This window comes from Myotis yumanensis, unplaced genomic scaffold, assembly GCF_028538775.1.
Source record: "Myotis yumanensis isolate MYYU_CA2020_CCGP unplaced genomic scaffold, mMyoYum1.0.hap1 SCAF_23, whole genome shotgun sequence".
Taxonomy (NCBI): domain Eukaryota; kingdom Metazoa; phylum Chordata; class Mammalia; order Chiroptera; family Vespertilionidae; genus Myotis; species Myotis yumanensis.
The window spans coordinates 8,456,817-8,475,471 of NW_027223774.1; the positions used below are offsets into that span (position 1 = coordinate 8,456,817).

General features: G+C 52.1%; 2 protein-coding genes across 2 annotated transcripts; both read right to left on the reverse strand.

The window, feature by feature from the left end:
* Window positions 1-1,362: 1,362 nt before the first annotated feature.
* KLK8 (kallikrein related peptidase 8) lies at window positions 1,363-6,732 on the reverse strand. The gene is given in 7 exon segments (XM_070402099.1): window positions 1,363-1,561; window positions 3,399-3,532; window positions 5,125-5,212; window positions 5,214-5,387; window positions 5,584-5,637; window positions 5,640-5,782; window positions 6,274-6,732. Coding segments are annotated over 7 exon segments (825 nt in total). The 5' UTR covers window positions 6,344-6,732; the 3' UTR covers window positions 1,363-1,399.
* Window positions 6,733-8,024: 1,292 nt separating this feature from the next.
* Window positions 8,025-13,217, reverse strand: KLK9 (kallikrein related peptidase 9). Its single transcript, XM_070402098.1, has 5 exons — window positions 13,160-13,217; window positions 12,823-12,979; window positions 10,440-10,705; window positions 8,529-8,665; window positions 8,025-8,177 (listed from the first exon to the last, which is right to left on the reverse strand). The coding sequence occupies exons 1-5, from the start codon at window positions 13,200-13,202 to the stop codon at window positions 8,025-8,027; spliced, it is 756 nt and encodes a 251-aa protein (XP_070258199.1). The 5' UTR covers window positions 13,203-13,217.
* Between the last annotated feature and the right edge of the window lie 5,438 nt (window positions 13,218-18,655).

An 18,655-nucleotide genomic window follows, 5' to 3' on the forward strand; every position in this document is an offset into this window, starting at 1 on the left:
GCCCTGGTGAGCTAGCTCAGTTGGTTAGAGCATTCTTCCTATATGCTAAGGTTGCAGGTTCAATCCCTGGTCAGGACACATACAAGAACCAGCCAATGAATGCACAAATAGTGGGGCAACAAACTGATGTTTCTCTCTCTCTCTTTCAATGAATGAATGAATAAATAAAATTTAAAGAATTCTGGGATAATGGAGCTGTTGATGGTTGAAGGTGAAGTTGAAAAATTAAAATGAGAGAAATGGGAAAAGGCACAAGGGAGCAGACACTATGAAAATGCGGAAGCAGTAGAAAAGGGATTTGCAGCATCAAATAGAGGAATTAGATTGTTGTTAGCAAGAAAGTCATAGAACATCCTGGAAGAGCAAGGAGAGAGGTGCAGAGGGGAGTCTGTCTCCACTTGGTTGCAATATGTTATATCCTCACAACAACTACCCACGCCACACACATCTTTCCTAAGAACTGCCCCAAATTTCCTCTTCTCCACACTTCAACTTGGACACCAGCAATGATGTGCCTCACCCCCTTCTTCCACAGCAGTTACCCCCGGGCAGCTAGCTCTAACCTGTGAGAAAGAGTGCTATTTCTCCTGAGGGGAGGTGGGGGAGGGAATTGGTCGCTCAGACGTCTCAGGGCTGTCAGTGTCCTATTTCTTCACCTGGGTGGTGCTTTATGGGTGTTCACGAATGCATGTTTAGCTGTCAACATACTTCCTGCACCCTATTTTGCATATTTCAAAATTTTAACAATGCGAGGAAGAAGAATCTCTCCTCGGCAGGTAAGAACACATTAGCTGCTCAGGAAAAGGAAACATAAACCCTTTCAAGTCTGTCTTTGACAGGCCATGCCATTGGATATTAAAAAATTATAAGTCTTCGTCAGAGAAAGACAAGGATCACATGATCTCGCTCATATGTGAAATCTAAGTAACAAAGTAAACAGATGAACGGAGTGGATCCAGAGAGACAGAAGCATGGAACAGAGTGCAGAATCTCAGAGGGAAGGTAGGGGATGGTGGATGGGTGGGAAGTATTCAACCAAGAACCTTGAATGGCCCATGGCCACAGATAGTGGGGTGGTGAGGGACTGGGGCGGGCTGGAGGGGGTTAATGGAAAAAGGGGGACATATGTAATACAACAATAAAGGTTTTTAAAAATTTTTACATGTTTTCTGTCCCCTGAAATTAATCTCCCCTTCCTCCAACTCTTTCCAGGAAAAAGGGGTCGCTTCAGGCAGTGGTGATGACCAGAGTGGCCATGGGGTCCTGGTCTCTCTAGACTTCCTGTCAAGCCTCCCATAGGGCACAGATGCTGTCCCTCCACACTCCCAGCAGGGCCAAAGCAAGACAGGCAAGGAGCCAGGCCATGGTTTTTGGTTTATTGAGGCATCCAAAGCTTGTCCTAGGCTGAGCTCCTGCTGCCCATGGTCTTCTTGATCCAGTCGAGGTAGCGGCAGAGATTGGTGTAGACACCAGGCCTCTGGGGCTGCCCGCAGGGGTCCGATCCCCAGGATGTGATCCCTTGGAGAACTCCACCACACACCAATGGGCCCCCGGAATCGCCCTGCAGGGGAGTAGGGCGAGAGTTTCACCTAAGATACCCAGCTGTACCCAGCATTTAGCACCAGCTCTGCTGCATGATTGGCCCCCCAGCCACTGGGGACAGGAGCATTGTCCCCTGGTTCCAACCGCTGGCTGATGTAGGGAAGCACGGGACTTGGTTGGAAAGTTTGTAAGGAGGATTCTCTGGAAGATCGGATACCTAGGGGAACCTTGCCGAGGGTGGTAGACCCTGCCTTGACTTTTCCAAACAAGTCTGAGCCCCTGGGTGTTTTACTGGAATCGTTATGTTTAGACTTCAAAACGTCCTTGTTTTAAAGACACTGCAGATGCAGGTGTTTTCTCAAGGATGCTTACTCTGCTAATAGTATCTAGAGCAGCAGTTCTCAACCTGTGGGTCTCGACCCCTTTGGTGGTTGAATGACCCTTTCACAGGGGTCGCCTAAGACCATCCTGCATATCAGATATTTACATGTCGGTTCATAACAGTAGCAACATTACAGTTATGAAGTAGCAACGAAAATAATTTTATGGTTGGGTCACCACATGAGGAACTGTATTTAAAGGGCCGGAAGGTTGAGAACTACTGATGTAGAGATCAAGTTTAGTTCAAGCTGTTACTACAGTAAAAGCCTAAGGAGGCAGGCAAACGGGGCTGTCTGGTTCCTTTAGCCAGGCAGTCCCTTAGCCCTCTCTTTCACACAAACGTGTGTCAGAGTAGTCATCTGTCGCTTAGGGTCTGCTGGTCAGCCCCAGCAGGCTAGGGTGAGCGAGAGGTTAAGAGAGTGGGGTGGGGTCTTCCACATACAAGGGACCAGACAAATTGTCTCTGGGGGTGAGGGAAACCCCGGCCAATGAGAGAAGAGAGTGCTCTGACGTGTCCCATCTAAAAAGAAAACATCAGGGTCTGAGCTGATGTGTTCTCCATTCCTGGCTTTTGGTGAACAAATCATTGACTCTAGTTACCAAACATGAAAAAGAGCAGGGTTTCTGTACACACGCACACACGCATGCACCTATGCCAATAATTGTAGTAGTGTCTGTGGGGAGAAACCATCCTCTCTAGGAACCATTCACAGAAACTGATTTCAGGGCAGGATCACTGATGGAATGACTGTGTTCCCGGCCAATGGGGAAGAACTGCAGTGGAGCATCGTTTTCAGGGTCCAATCATTGGCAAAGGGGGCGGGGTTTCCATGCAGAGGACAAAGCCAGGAAGAGCCCTGAAGACTGGAGTTGCAGCCAAAGGAAAAGAGAGAGTTACATCTGTGGCAAACCCCAAGACATGTCATCTTGCGGATGGGGCGTCTTTGAAGGAGGACTGTAATCCATGGCACCGTTCCCTGGCCAATTGAGAAGAGAGCATGGCTCCCCCAATAAACCAATCATAGGAGCAGGCAGCTGTGCTAGGAAACGGAGTCAGGTGCCAAATCAAAGTGGCCGACTAGCTGGTGGATGGCCGAGTCCACACAAACGTCGGAAGGTTGTGTGTCCTGTAGCCTCCAACTCTCTCCTTCATGGAAACATTCTCTCACCCCCTTTAACTTTCCCCTCCCTGAACCTCATCCTCATCCTGCAGACAGGGGTTTCCATAAAAACGACAGCAACTACTCAACACTTCTGATCCCTGCGCTGTGTGACCTGCAGGGAGAGTGTGGCCTTCTCTGAATCTTATTCCCACCTTATAGAGACGGGAATGACCTCTCTGAGTGCTAACCCTTTGGGGGTGATCCCACTGCGGTGCCTCCAGCCTCTACCAGGGGGAAAGGGGGGTGGGGGAAGGAGTTTCAGGTTGGCTAATTCAGAAGGGATTTCGATTGGCTGATTAGGAAGTCACTCACCTGGCATGAGTCAGCCCCACTGCTGTCTCCGGCACAGATCATGGCCTCCGTGACTTTCCCAGGGTAGGCGTCTTCACACCGCTTCTGGGACACGATTTTGACTTCTGCGCAGTTGAGGGCATCTGGAAAGTTCTCTGAGGGAGTACAGGTTGTAAGTTCCCAGAGAGAGCAACCCTTGCCCTCCATGCCTGCCTGGATCTAACCTTTCCTCTCTGCTTCCACAGCTGCAGGGGGTGGGGAGGAACGGGTAGTTTCTGGCACATTCCTTGTGGCTCATCATTTCTCACCATCTTCAACAGAGCCATGGCCCCTGATCTCGGACCATTGGATCCTATCTTTTGTTTCTTGCCTTGAGTCATTTTCAAATTAAGAGTTGGGACAGGAGGATTTGGAGGTGCCCTCTTGTGACACGTCTGTCCCACTCCCTCCAGTCTTCCCACCCCCAGGCCACCAGGTTCTCAATCTCAGCTGAATTCTACTTCCCATTGTCGTCATCTCCTCCTCCTTCCCTCCCCCTCCCCCTCCTCCTCCTCCTCTTCCTCCTCTTCCTCCTCTTCCTCTTCCTCTCCCCCCCCCCCCCCCCCCCGCCTTCTCCGACCATCTTAAATAAACACACCTCTGTCACTCCTTATCCCGGTGATGGCGAACCTATGACACGTGTGTCAGAGCTGACATGCGAAGTCATTTTTTTTGGTTGATTTTTCTTTGTTAAATGGCATTTAAATATATAAAATAAATATCAAAAATCTAAGTCTTTGTTTTACTATGGTTGCAAATATCAAAAAAATTTCTGTGTGTGACACGGCACCAGAGTTAAGTTAGGGTTTTTCACAATGCTGACACGCCGAGCTCAAAAGGTTCGCCATCACTTGCCCTATCCTCTTACCATCCAGGCTATTTCATTATACCACAACTCTCTCATATTTCATGTTCTCTGTTATCTATTTTTCCCCACCTGGTATGCATCTCTATAAGGACAGGGACTCATCCCGTCCAGCAAGTGGGGCCTGTCAGATCCTCACAAGTGTTTGCATTTTAATGACTGTAAGTGGAATTCGTCTTTCTTACCTGCCTTTGAGCAGTAGGTTTGGGTGGGGAAACGTGGGCACCTCTACCAGCCCAGGAGCTATATGCTCGCATCTCATTTAATCTTCACAACAGCTTTTGGAAGGAGGGAGTCATTTGTTCCCCTCTTTCACTCATCCACATGATCATCTGACAAATACGTATTGAGCACCAGGAATGCCCCAATTAAAAAAAAATAGATATAACATGAGCCCTTATGGAGCTTCAGGGTCTATCTGTTCGTTTAGATAAACGAGTGAGACCGAGAGCCTGGGCCAGTATTCTTGGGTTCAAGAGGGAAAAGGGGCTGAGAAATCTGCTTTCTTGGGCCATTGTAAATCCTTTGTATCCCAGGTCTATTTAATGAGATTATATAAAATCCTATACAACAAAGATCTCATAACACGTTACTCTCCATCATAAAGGAGGGATTCATCCATCCATCCATCCATATTTTCGAGCCCTGCTAAACAATGTGTTACTATGCTTTCTTTCTCCCACCAATCCTATTCATATTCTGGCCTTCAAAGTTCCTAACATGGACCACTTGTGAATTGCAACCCCACAGTCACATTCCCTTCCTTATGTCCCTTCAAGGGTAAAGTTTTGCTAGTGGCTTGGGGTCCACTGGGAACACCAGCTCCTCCTCCACTCCAACTACCTTGGGGGCTGGTAATAGTGCCCCAGCCTGAGATGGTGCACTTCTGGCCATCTTGAGGGCAGTGATCTGTCAGGTTGATGGGCTTCACACTGGGCCCCTGTGGATGCTGGTTCACGTAGTCGAAGGAGCATCAGGTCGTGGTTGTGGTCCTCACTGTCACCACTGAAGCAGGGATGTGGGATGGACCGGGCCACAGCCCTTTCCTGCCCTGACCCACTCTTATTCTGCAGGCTGTGCTCTCCCAAGCGGGACCGTGTACCTCCCTGTAATGATGGGGATTAGTTTGGGATGCAGCCCCGTCATTACAGTCCCCCTCGGACCCAGGCGTCCAGGCTCCCTGCTCCCTCTTCTCTCAGACCTCTTCCCTTAGAGGCCCTGGCACCCAGCTCTCTCTTTCCCCAGGTAAAACCCAGCCCCCTCTTTCACCAGGCCCAACCCACCTCTGCCCCAGGCACCCACTCACGGTTTTTTACAATGGGCTGCCGTGAGGACCCAGTTGTCATCTATGAGGACAACCCCCCGCATAGCAGCTGGTCCCCCTGGAACAAGGCTGTCTGCCAAGGCTGCGAATTGGACTTGCACGGCTGGCCCCCCAGCACCTTGTTCTCCTGTGCCCTCCAGTGCCCTGCAGCAGGAGGGAGCGGTTGGATCGCCACCCCTAGGGCAGCGGTGGGAGGGGGGTGATGAGGGTGGAGGAGGGCAGAAAAACCACTGTGGGTTCAAAGGGACACACCCCAGGTTCTCTGCCTGCCTCCCTCCTGTGTTCACACACCCTCATGTGTAGGGCTCCCAGCTGGCACATGCCACTGCACACATTCACACGTACACTCGCTGAACTCCGTGAGTCATCACACAGTCACACACCCAGGCATGCTTCCACATGCTCCTACACTCCCGTGTGTCTCCTCTTCCCTCAGCAAGCAGCCCGCAAGCTAGGTGTGCTCATGCAAATTTGCACCATCCCCTGACACACTCTTACCTGGTGTCCCCAGAGCCATGCCTCCATCTGCCCCCACCAAAGCCAGCCCCAGAGCCCCCACATGCGATCACACACCTCACGCCTCCCTCACCCACCGCAGGCACCCACACAGCCACCACGGCGTGCACACAGGCGCACACTCACCCCCGGTGCCGGCCGGCCCTCCTCACCTGCACAGGCTTCCAGCAGCAAGAGCAGGAAGATCCAGGTGCACATGGCAGCAGGCGGTGGGCGTCCCATGCTGAGGCCTGGGGGAGGGAGAGCCTGGGCTGAGAGAGGAGGAGGGGGGAGCCTGAAATCCTAGTAGGTTCCTGGGATTGGGGGTCCAGGGGAGCAGAGCAGCCAGAGCTGTTCTTCTGGGTCCTGTGGGAGGAAAAAGCTGAGACCCAGAACCTGGGCCTTAGAAGGGGGTGGGGCCCCCGATTCCTGGATCTGAGGAGAGAGGGGGCTGCGGGTCTGGGTTTTTAGGTTCCCAGGGAGAAGGGAGTTAGTATCCTGGACTCCTCCTGAATCTTGGGGAAGAGGAGGCTGGAGCTCAGATTCCCGGGGCTGGAAGGAGGAGGGGCTCTCTGGTTAAAGTCCTGGGCCTGAAGGAGGAGGGGCCCGGGTCCAGGTGCCAGGCTCTGAGAGGCCAGGGGGCGGGGTCACCTACTGATTCTGACCCAGAGGAAGGGCCCCAGGAGCTCACTCTGCCTGGTCCAGGGACCTGGAGCCTTTTAACTGGGACTCCCCGCCTCCTGCTCCGCCTCCTCCCGCCCTGAACTGACAGAGCAGCCTGGGCTGGAGTGAGGAGGGGCTGTGGGGCTGAGGGGCTGAAGGGAAATTCTGGAGGGAGGAGGGGGGTGCAGAGGCCAGGGAGAGGAGCTCAGTGCTGTGACTCTTGGGTCTGAAACAGAAAGGACTGGGGGCTCAGGCGTCTGTCTAGGTCTGAGAAGAGAAGGGGGCTGAGGACTCAGCCTCCTGCGTCTGAATGAGGAGGGGGAGGATGTCTGGACTCCTACATGCAAGGATGAGAGGGCTTGGGGCCCGGACTTTGGGACTGAGGGAGGAAGGGGGAAGGGGAGAGAGGGGCTGCTGCCAGTAACCCCCAGTAGAAGAAAGGCAAGTCTTCTTGGTTAGGACACCTGAGGGCGGGTCGGCCCCGCCCGCTGTCCCCTGAGAGGGTGGGATCTGGGCAGGCAGGTTTGGGAGGCACCGTGACCTGGTTTCCCCTTCCCCTGGGGGCGACCGGACCAGCCTGACAGAACCCAGGAGGCTTGCTGCAATAGGGCTGATGGGGACAGACTTCAGGCAGGACCGACGAAGGGCTCCGGGGAAATTTTAACGCGGTGACGGTTCCCTACCAGCGGTCCACCGCCCATTCCGTTGCCCTTCCTCCATCCCACGACCCAAGCAGAAAGCAGAAAGGGCTCCATGCATTTATTGCAAAACCACCCATTGGATCTGAAGAAACCCAGACTCTCCCCTCGACTTCACCCAGATGGTCCAGGGCAGGATTCGAACCCAGGACTCGCCCAAAACAGGGCTGCAAGAGGCGGGAACAGACCCTGCTCGCCAATGGGGGAAAGCTACAGCACCCCTGACGTCAGGGGGGCGAGGACTCTGACAAAGGAGGAGGCGGGGCCCCACGGGCTGGAGTCCAGCGGAGACCTCTCATTGGGCAAAGTTCCGAGGGGCGGGGCTATTGCCAGCCTGGGGTTGAGCCACCAGGTGGTGCTGTTGCACAAGGTGGTAGTTCTTGCTGCTGTCTTAGAGCTGGAATCAGGAGGCTACAAGTGTCTTCCTGCTCCATCCCGAGGGTGCGGAGCCTAAGTATCCAGAAGGCTGCTCTCCAGGACAGCTGAGGGCACGGGTGGAGACCATGGAGGATGGACGCCCCCCTACCCTGTGCCCCGCCCCCCGTCATCCAAGGCACGAGGGCTCAGTATTCCTCCATCATCTTTCTGATCCAGCGCACGTAGTGGCAAACGCTACTATAGACGGCGGGGCGCCGAGGTCGGGAGCAGGGCTCTGAGCCCCCAGACACCACACCAGCCAGAGTCCCATGGCAAACCAGGGGGCCCCCAGAGTCGCCCTGTGCGCGGGAGAAGAGCAGAGAAAAGGTTAGGCCCGTCTCATGACTAGTATGACATCACACAGACCACCCCGTTTCCGCTCCCCTGACACCCAGACATCCAGGTCTCCAGGCCCTCCTCCCTCAGACCCAGGAGGAAAAGCTCACAGCTTTCACCCCTCCCTGGGACCTAGCATTCTGGGCCCCTAGCACCCTCTTTCCCCAGGACTTAGAAACCAGACCCCTCCCCCCGCCCCTCCAATTCCCTCCTCTTTTAGATCCAGAAATCCTGGTGCTGGCCCCGTCCTCTCCCAGGCCTCAGTGTGGTAGCAGGATCCCCATCCTCCACCGCCTCCCCAGAGTAGATCTCACCTGGCAGGAGCCACGGCCCCCCTCCCACAGGCCGGCACAGAGCATGCGCTTGGAGATTTGGCCGGGATATGCCCGCCGGCAGAGTCTGGGCTCCAGGATGCTGATGTTGGCGCACTGCAGTGTGAGTGGGTACTCCACTGTTGGGGAAGGAGGTCACAGAGGATCAGCAGCTTTACTCATCTCATTCAGCACCCTCCCTGTCCATTTCTTTTTAAAAAATCTATACTAATAAAAGGGTAATATGCTAATTAGACCGGGAGACCTTCCGGATGTCCTTCTGGACAAAGGCATGGTGGCAGGTCCAAGGCAGAGGTGGTTAGGGGCGATCAGACCAGAAGGGGAGGGTAGTTGGGGGTAATCAGGCCAGCAGCGGGGAGGGGCAGTTGGGAGCGAGCAGACCAGTGGGGGAGGCAGTTGGGGGCGAGCAGGCAGGCAAGCAGGTGAGCGGTTAGGAGCCAGTGGTCCTGGATTGAGAGAGGGCCTAAACCAGCAGTTGGACATCCCCCGAGGGGTCCCAGATTGGAGAGGGTGTGCAGGCTGGGCTGAGGGACACCCCCCTTCCCGTGCATGAATTTCATGCACTGAGCCACTAATATATTTTATATATATATATATATATTCTTATTGATTCCAGAGAGGAAGAGAGATAAAAACATCAATAATGAGAGAGAATCATTGATTGGCTGCATCCTGGACGCCCCCTACTGGGGATTGAGCCCCTAACCTGGGCATATGCCCTGATCAGGAATCCAGCTGTGACCTCCTGGTTCATAGGTCGATGCTCAACCACTGAAACACGCCGCTGGGCTCCCCCTCCATTTCTTAAGGAGGACCCTTGGAACCACAGCATAAGATTCTCCAAGATAGAATCAAAGACAGTGACAGAGAGACAGAATCCTAGCATAGAAGGGAAATGGATGTATATGAAGAAGGAGAAAGGGAGAAAGAGAAACAGAAAGATGCAGGGAGAGAGGGAGAAAAAAGACAGAGAGGCAAGAGACAAGAAGAGGCACATAGATAATTTACATACAAAATATAGAGACCATCCAGGAGCTAGAAACCTCTTAAGAGGAAAGAAATTCTCAGAGGAGGCCATGAAGTAATAGAAATGTGCCCAGAGATATCCAGTGAGAAGGCTGTGAGTTAAAGAGGAGGAGACATTTATCGGGAGATGGTCATTGATACTGACAGAGATAAAGATTTAGAGATACGAGGTAGAGATAGAGGGAGTTACCGCATATAGAGATAGACATGGATATACATATGCATATGTCCACGTATATAATGTGCAAAAATTACAGACATGCATGCAAACTCAGGTGCATCCAGGGGGTTGGTGGATAAATAGGAGACTGTTGTGGTTTGGCCTGCAGGGGGCCACCTGCACTCTCTCCAATATTGGTAGCTCTTGTGGGAATGAATGTGAGTAAGAACCCTGACTGTTAGGTAGAATCTCCCAGGTTTTAGATGTTGGCAGCAACAAATTCAGACATTATTTTTCAAGACACTTGGAAAACCAGCACTGATGTGGGAAGATGTGGGAAGCCAAATTTGGCTAATGGGTCTTTGATTTCTGACTCTGAGAATAGAAGGCCTTATTTGGATTCTAAGATACATATATTTTTTTCACATTTAAACACCCCGAAATCAGGAGGTGAGTTCCAGTAAATGGTATCTCACAAGGGTCAATGGAACCCCCCCCCCCCATTCTCAATAATACGAGAATAAATAATATGAGGTGAAATAATGATGCACCTTATAATGTATAGCATCTTAGATTTGCTGGAATATATGGGTGGAGAGATAGATCAATAGATAGAGGATAGACATGAAAGGCAGAGACAGAGAAGGAGGAGGGATTTAGACCCTCAGCGTGAGATGTAAAGGAGTGTGTCATGGGCAAGGCTGTACCTATGGGGCTGGACACGGCCCCCCAGCCTGAGATGAGGCACTGGGTGCCGGGGGAGACGCAGGTCTGGCTGATGTTGAGGGGCTGGATGGCAGGTCCCAGGCGTGCCTTCCTGGGCAGACGGATCAGCATGATGTCGTTATTGTGGTCTTGGGCTCTAAGGTCCTGGTTGAACCCAGGGTGGGGGAAGAAGTCCGTGACCCGCAACAGCTGCTCTGGGCCCTCCCATTTCCAGAGGTGGTGCTCCCCAAGGCGGACCCACAGATACCTGCAGGGACAGACCTCAGGGGTCAAAATCCGTGTCCACCACGGTGTTAGGTGACTCTCCACACGCTACGTATCCTCTCTGGGTCCCCATCGTATGTGCGACCCAAGAGTGCTGTGTGATTTTAAGCCAGGCGCACACCCTCTCTGGGCCTCTGCTCCCCACTCCATCCCTTTGTCTGCCTGGGCATTTGTAACTCTCCTCCAAAGCTCACACCCTTCCCCAGGTCCATGCCAACGGGTCGGCCTTCGTCATTGCCCCACCTGCTGCCTTGTTGGTGACCTGTGTCCCCTGGAACTAGGTAAGCACATGGGGGCTCCACCTACAGCACAGAAACAGCCCCACCCCTGCCCCCGCAGGTTTGGTGGCTTCTGTGAGGAGTGGCTGTTTGTGCCTTCCAGTGTGCTTGCAGGAGGTGGATAGGATATGGAAAATCCCCAACTCGGGAGTCAGCTGTGGCCTCGGGCTTTTCCGATCTGCCATATCGCTAACCCTCCAGTGCGTTTCCCCCTGAGGTGTAACCTCGAGCCTTCTCACTGTGCTCCTCGTTCACTGGTTCTGCTCTGGGGCAATGGCTAGGTCAGCTGGCGACTTTCTGGGGGATCTACATATCCATCCCATTGCACAACCTCCGACCTCTCACAGGAGGGGCCAGCCTGTTCCCGGAGAATGCCGGGTTCGAGGAGTGTGAGGTTATTTCTATCTCTGTGTGTCTCTGTCACTGTGTTGCCTCCGCAACTAGCCCTTTCCCCACTAACACTCATACTTGTCCCTTCATCCCTTCCACCTCCACCCCTCTTTGCTTCTTCTCTGTGTTTGGAGCTGAAATCTAGCCTGGTGTGCAGACCTTGAGCTGCAAGAGGCCCCGTCATGGAGCAATGCATGATGGGACATTCCCGCACAGCATCCTGTAAACAATACCTGTGCTTCATTCCTGAAGAGCATCAGAACAGAGTGGACAGCTCCATTCCAGAGATAGGCAAACAGGATCTCTGCCTCAGGTGGATTCTATATGATTCCATTAGAATGCTCAGAATCTAAAGCTCTAGGATTCTAACATCCTAGGAACCCACAAATTCCAGATTTCTATGAGGCTAATGTTTTAGAATGTCATGAATCCCAAATTGTACTGTTCTAGATTTCTCTAGATCAAATATTCTAGGTTTTAAAAATTATCAGAATTAAATCTAGGACATAGCATGCCTAAAATTCTAATATTTTGAAGCAATCGCACAAGATTATTATCATTCCAGAATTCTACGAAGCTATGACTGGAAATTTGAAAATCTAGGGTTCAAATAGTTGGAGAACCTAGAATTCTCTGAATGAAAAGTGTGGGGATTTTAAGAATCTGGAATCATAGCGTTCTGCCATATTAAATCCAACAAATTCTAGATGTTTATGAAGAGAACCTTCTAGAATTTTCTTGGTTCAAGATTCTGAATGTTACAAATCACAGTATTCTAGGACTAGGAGTGTCTATATTTGATGAATCCAGACAGAAGACTCTGAATCTAAGATTTTAATATTGCTCTGTCCAGTACAACTAGTTCCGATTGAGATGTGTCAGACATGTAAAATCCACGTCTGGTTTCAAAGGCTTACACACACACACACACACACACAAGAATAAACGATGACATTTGTAGATATTTAAACATTGACTACATGTCAAAATAATATTTAAAGTTAAATCCATTATTAAAATGAAATCTCTTGTTTTTCTTTTGCAACGTGTCTACTAGAAATGTTAAATTTAAATGGCTGGTGTTATATTTCATTGCCAGCGCTGCTCTGGACTTCTAAGATTCTAGAATTCTCTGAGGCTCCTGTAGAATCTAGTCGATCCAAGATTTTAGGAGTCTACAGTTCTGGATTTCTCTGGGCCAGAGTCGAGGATTCTAAGGGTGTACATTTCCAATCATAGACTCTTAGAACCAGATGATTAAAAACTCTAGAATTAGGAAAAGTTGACAAATTTGTAATTTTGAGTTGAACTTCTGGGAAGAGAAATAGAGGCTCAGCCCTTCTGGCCCACAGCTCCCTCCCTCCTTTTCCAGAGCCTTTGTCCACCTCACTCTTTCCTCACAAGTCGCCTCCTCCCCAGAGCGGTCACTCACGGCTTGTAGCAGTGGGCAGCTGTGAGCAGCCAGCGGTCACTGATGAGGGTCGCCCCGCAGAATAGGTGCGTGCGGAAGAAGAGGCCTGCCTGCCACGGCTGCGAGTTGGGGTGGCATTCCTGAGCCCCAATAGCTCTGGTGTCTGCCCAGCTGTTCCCTGCAGGCAGGTGAGAGGCAGAGGGAGGTCAGTGAAGAGCAAGGTGGGAGGGCTGGGGGGAGAGGCAGAGACGCCTGGAGGGCAGGAGCAGAAGGCTGGGGGCATGAAGGGCACCGTGGAGAGGCTGCTGGGGCCCTAGAGGGTCCACGGGATAGACAGGGAGGATGGCAGGAGCCTCACCTGCCAGGAGAGAAAGCAGAGCACAGACAAATCCCAGCTGCATGACCTCTGGCGCCTGGGTCCTGGCATCTGGCCCTGGTGTCCCTGCTTCTTTATGGTTCGCCATGCCATGTCCTTCCTCCTCCCTGGGGCCACCCTGTGATTAATTGGGGTTGGGAAATGTCACTGGGGGAGGAGGAAGCCCTGGGGCCTGGCCTGGATGCCTTGAGAGGGAGCCATACAGGGGGATCCCCTGTTAGAAAGAGCTGACTGCCCGCTGGGCCAGGGCTTGATTACATGGGGAAGGGGCCCTAGGACATAGAATCCTCCCGGCGTCTCCAAAGAGGGGGAGCCCTTGTTCCCCATGACCTCCAGGTACCGGATCTACATGCAGGACAGTCAGTGGCCTGAAGGAGGATGAAGGTGAGGAGGAAGATCCCTAAGGCGGGCTCTGGAGCCTTGAATGACCAATGAACAGGAGCCCTGCACAGAAACCAGGCTGCAGGCGGGTGAAGAAGCAGGACTCAGAGGCAAGAAGCCACACAGGAGACGGGATGTGGGTGAGGTGGGGAAAGAGAAAGAAATCATAGGGAGAGGGAGATAGAGACACAGAAAGATCCAGTGAGAGAGAGAGAGAGAGAGAGAGAGAGAGACTGACTCTGACTGAAAGAAGCAGAGACCACAAAGATGTTTGAGAAATACAGTCCCAATGGGATTCACACACACTTGCCATAACCTACTCCCTTCCTCACATCCTCACACCACGAGGCCCCCGGTGGCCCACCTGCCCGGAACCAGCACTTTTCCCTTTCTCTTATTATCTCCAGATCTTGGCAGAGTGTGGAGAACATTCTCTTGTCTTTTTTTTTTTTCTCATCCATGTCCTCCCCTCTGTTGTCCTTCCCATCACCCCATTCTTGTTGCTTCTCTTCCTCTCTTTCATCATCTGATGAGCAGCCCAGGAAGGGCCAAGCCCAGGTCTGATTAATCACTGCTTCCCCAGAATCATCCAGTTCAGGCTCGACTCCTGGACATGTTAATTGAATGAGTGAATGTCTTTCTCAATATCCTTCTTTTCCTAGTGAACTCCTACTCATCCTTCAAGACCCAACCTAAATACCACCTCCTACAGGAAGTCTTCTGTGATTTCTCCAGGCGGAGTCCCTCTTTTCCTCCCCTGAGCACTCACCACCTCTTCCACGTGCCACGAGCCTGATTGACAAACTCGTCTGGGCTCCCTTTGCATGTCCTCACAAGGACGTAGCAGTTTGGAGCATGAATTCTGGGCCTGGACAACCTGGATCTGAATCTTAATGCTGGCAATCACTAGGTGTGTGAACTTGAGCAGATCCCGGGACCTCTCTCCGCCGAGGTCGTAGGGGGGTTGACTCACACTTGTGAGGATAGTGTCTGGCACATTGTGAGTATTACACACCTGTGTCTGTCCGTCTCCTACAGAGCCCTGCACTGCTCCCAGGACTGCAGTTGTCTTAACTCCCTCTCCAGACGAGCAAGTCTGGAGACCAAGGACTGAATACCCACTATGCACTTAGTGCCACACTAACTGCTTTCAGAACGTCTTGACAGCTGCCTCTGTGGACTGTGTACTCTGTACCTGGCCGTTAGGTAAGCATTGCATGTATACCAGTGGTTCTCAACCTTCTGGCCCTTTAAATACAGTTCCTCATGGGGTGACCCAACCATAAAATTATTTTCGTTGCTGCTTCATCACTGTCATGTTGCTACTGTGATGAATCGTCATGTAAATATCTGATCTGCAGGATGGTCTTAGGCGACCCCTGTGAAAGGGTCGTTCGACCGCCAAAGGGGTTGCGCGACCCACAGGTTGAGAACCGCTGATGTATACCATCTCATTTACTTCTCGCAAGAGTCTTTTTCATCTCAGTTTCACAGGAAGTGGGGGTGGGAATTAAGGTAGAGCCGTCAATGTCACACAATAAGTTATAGAAATACATTTCCTTCCAGAACTGGTGAACTCCTCCTTATCCTTTAAAACCCCATGCAGCCCTAGCTGGGTGGCTCAGTTGGTTGGCGCTTCATCCCATACACCAAACGGTTGCCGGTTCAATTCCCAGTGTGGACACATGGTTGGGTTTTGAGTTCAATCCCAGGTCAGGGTGTTTAGAGGAGGCAACTAATTGATGTTTCTCTCTCACGTCAATGTTTCTCTCCCTTCCTCTCTCTCTCAAGTCAATAAAAACTTATCCTAGAGTGAGGATTAAAGAAAACAGCAACCCATGCAATGCCTCCTCATCTGAGAAGACATCTCTGACTCCTTTAAGGAGAGACCTTGCCACCTGGCCAGCGTGGCTCAGTGGTTGAGCATCAACCTAGGAACCAGGAGGTCATGGTTCAATTCCTGGTCAGGGCACACACCCAGGTGGTGGGCTCCATGCCCAGTAGGGGGCATGCAGGAAGCAGCTGATCGATGATTCTCATCATTGATATTTCTATCTTTCTCTCCCTGTTCCTTCCTCTCTGAAATCAACCATATGTGTGTGTATATATATATATTAGAGGCCCAGTGCATGAAATTCATGCGGGGGGGGGGGGGGGGTGGAAGGTCCCTCAGCCCGGCCTGCACCCTCTGCAATCCAGGACCCCTTCAGGGATGTCCAACTGCCTCTCGCAATCTGGGACTGCTGACTCCTAACTGTGCACCTGCCTGCCTGCCTGATAGCCCCTAACTGCTCCCCTGCTGGTCTGATTGCCCCTAACCACCTCTGCCTTGCCCTGCACCCATGACCCAGGATGCCCTCCTCCAGCCGGTTGCAGGCACCCAGGACCTGGGCTTCCCTTTCTCTGGATGGCTGCAGGCACTCAGGACCTGTGCCAGCTTTGCCCGGGCCGGCTACAGCTGCAGGAGACCATGGGCAGGTAGCTTCACCTGGGCAGCAGCCGTAGGTGCTGGGGCCTGGGACCTCAGGACAGGCAGCTTGTCCCTCTTCTGGGCCATAGGTGCAGGTGCTGGCACCTGGGACCACAGGGTGTGTGGCTTGTCCTTCTCCCAGGCCACAGGTGCAGACGCAGCCACTGGCGCCCGGGAGCATGGGGGGGACGACTTGTCCCTCTCCCAGGCCACAGCCTAGCCGGTCCCCATTACTCTCTTGCAAGCTCATTTGTGTCTGGCTGGTCCCCATTCCTCTCTCCCCAGTGTTGTTTGAGCCGTGGCGGCGTGACAGCGTGACAACGTGATGACCATTTGCATATTAGCTCTTTATTATATAGGATACACACACACACACACACACACACACACACACTGCCTGGCCAATGTTGCTCAGTAGTTGAGCATTGACCTATGAACCAGAAGGTCACGGTTTGATTCCTAGTTAGGGCACATGCCCAGGTTGCAGGCTTGATCCCCATTAGGGGGTGTGCAGGAGGCAGCCAATTAATGCTTCTCATCATTGATGTTTCTATCAGTCTCTCCTTCTTCCTTCCTCTCTGAAATCAATAACAATACATTTTTTTAAAAAAACAGAAGAGACCTTGGCCCCTCCTCGGGGCACACTGTACTTTTTTCTCTGACAGCATTGACCGATTTATGTTATTATTATTTTTTTATTTTAACAGTGTATTGCCCAGCCGGTGTCGCTCAGTGGTTGAGTGTCAACCTATGAACCAGGAGATCATGGTTCAATTCTAGTCAGGTCACATGCCCACGTTGCAGGCTTGATACCTAGTGCAGGGTGTGCAGGAGGCAGCCGATAAATGTTTCTCTCTCATCCTTGAAGTTTCTCTCTCTCTCTCTCTGCTTTCCTCTCTGAAATCAATAAAAAATATTTTAAAGAAATGTATTGAGTGGCTTCTGTGTACCAGGTACTGACTAGGTGCTTAGAAAAACACAAGTGAATAAATGAGACTCCCTGCCCTCATGGACTGGGTGGGAGGAGGAAGGGGACAGATCATTTGGGAGTAAACAAATAAATGAGATAGTTTTCTGCTATGACAAGTGCTCCAAAAAAATGAATTAAAAATAAACAAAGCAATAGATTGGTGACTTGGGGGGAACCCCTTTAGCCAGGGCAATCCTGGAGGGCCTCTCGGAGGAGGGCACCTTGGTGTGAAGACCTGCACGCCCAGAATGTAAGATCTGCCTGTCGCCCTTAGCAGCTCCGTGAGGGTAGGGCCCAGTCACCCCGGGGAACTGAAGTAGGACAGGGTTCCATAAACTCTGGAGACATGACTAAAGAAACGGGTGAATGGCCTTTGAACATGAATCAAGTGTTCAAGTCCCCGCCCACTTTGCTTCCGATCCTCCCGTAACAAACTCAGCTGATGCTTCATTATCGTTTCCTGGGTGTGCAGATGGGAGGAGTCCGTGCCAGGGACTGTGCACCAGTCGTCTGTGGGGGCAGCGACCGTGTGGTCACCGCTATGTTCCCAGCCCAGCACCCAGCCTGCCATCCAATAAATGCTCAACAAATTGGTGTTTGAATGGGGACACAAGAACCGCCTGTACTGGATGGAAAATTTCTATGGCTCATAGGGTCAGTTGATGTGTCCACTCCAAACACCAGGCTAAGCGGAGGTGCAAGAACATTTGCTAGCTTTGCCTGGACTCGGTATCATCCCCCCCACACCTCCCCAGTCCCACTGCTGGCACAGGAATATGTACACGGAGACAGTTCCCGAGAGAGGAAATGAACCCTTCTTCCCACCCTTTCCAAGCAAAATCCCAAAGCCGTCTCGGGAGTGGGGTCTGGAGGATGGAGCTGGCCTTGGGTTATGGGCGTTGTGGGTGAGGGCTGAGAATGGAGACCCGGTGAGCTTGCGACTGCAGCTCTTGGTGGGCGAAGGGATGCCCTTGGATTTCACAAGCAAACGGGACCATTTCCCCTACATGTCCGCGGGCTTCTCTGTGGGGATGTAACACAGCGGTGAGGAGTGTTCCTCTGGCCTTAGAGGCTGGGGCGGCGACGGGGTGACGTCTCTTGGGTTCCAGCGGCCCGAGGAAGGCCAGCTGGTACCAGGTGACTCAGAGCCAGCCCGGCTCCTGCTGTACAGGACCAACTGGTGTTGGGTGGGCCCAGACATGGGACGCAGTGGGAGGAGGGAAGGAGGAAGTGGTATAGTGGTTCTTCAAGGAACTTCCGAGTTGGGTGGGCCCTGTGATGCTCCCCTCAGCTCTGGGGTGTGTGAGGGAGAAGGATGAGGGACTGCCCTGCCCTTTTCTTTCGGGGACACAGAGCCACACACGTTGTCACCAGGAGCTGTTTGCAGATCATGATGTTATCGGAGGCCTACACGGGTGGGATTCGTCCACTGCTAGTGGGACTGTGGTACTTGTGACGTCTTCAGAAGAAGAGCCTGCTCAGACTGGCTCAGGATAAGGAGTGATATTTACTTGTGTGAAATTACATGCCTCCGTTTCCAAAGTCCCACATCCCTTAAACTGGTCCTGGAGGACGTCCAGCGAGGGCTTCAGTAGAGCTGGAAGAGAGAAAAAGTAAAAGTGAGTCAATGGCATTCCCTCGGCTGGCAGACGTATTT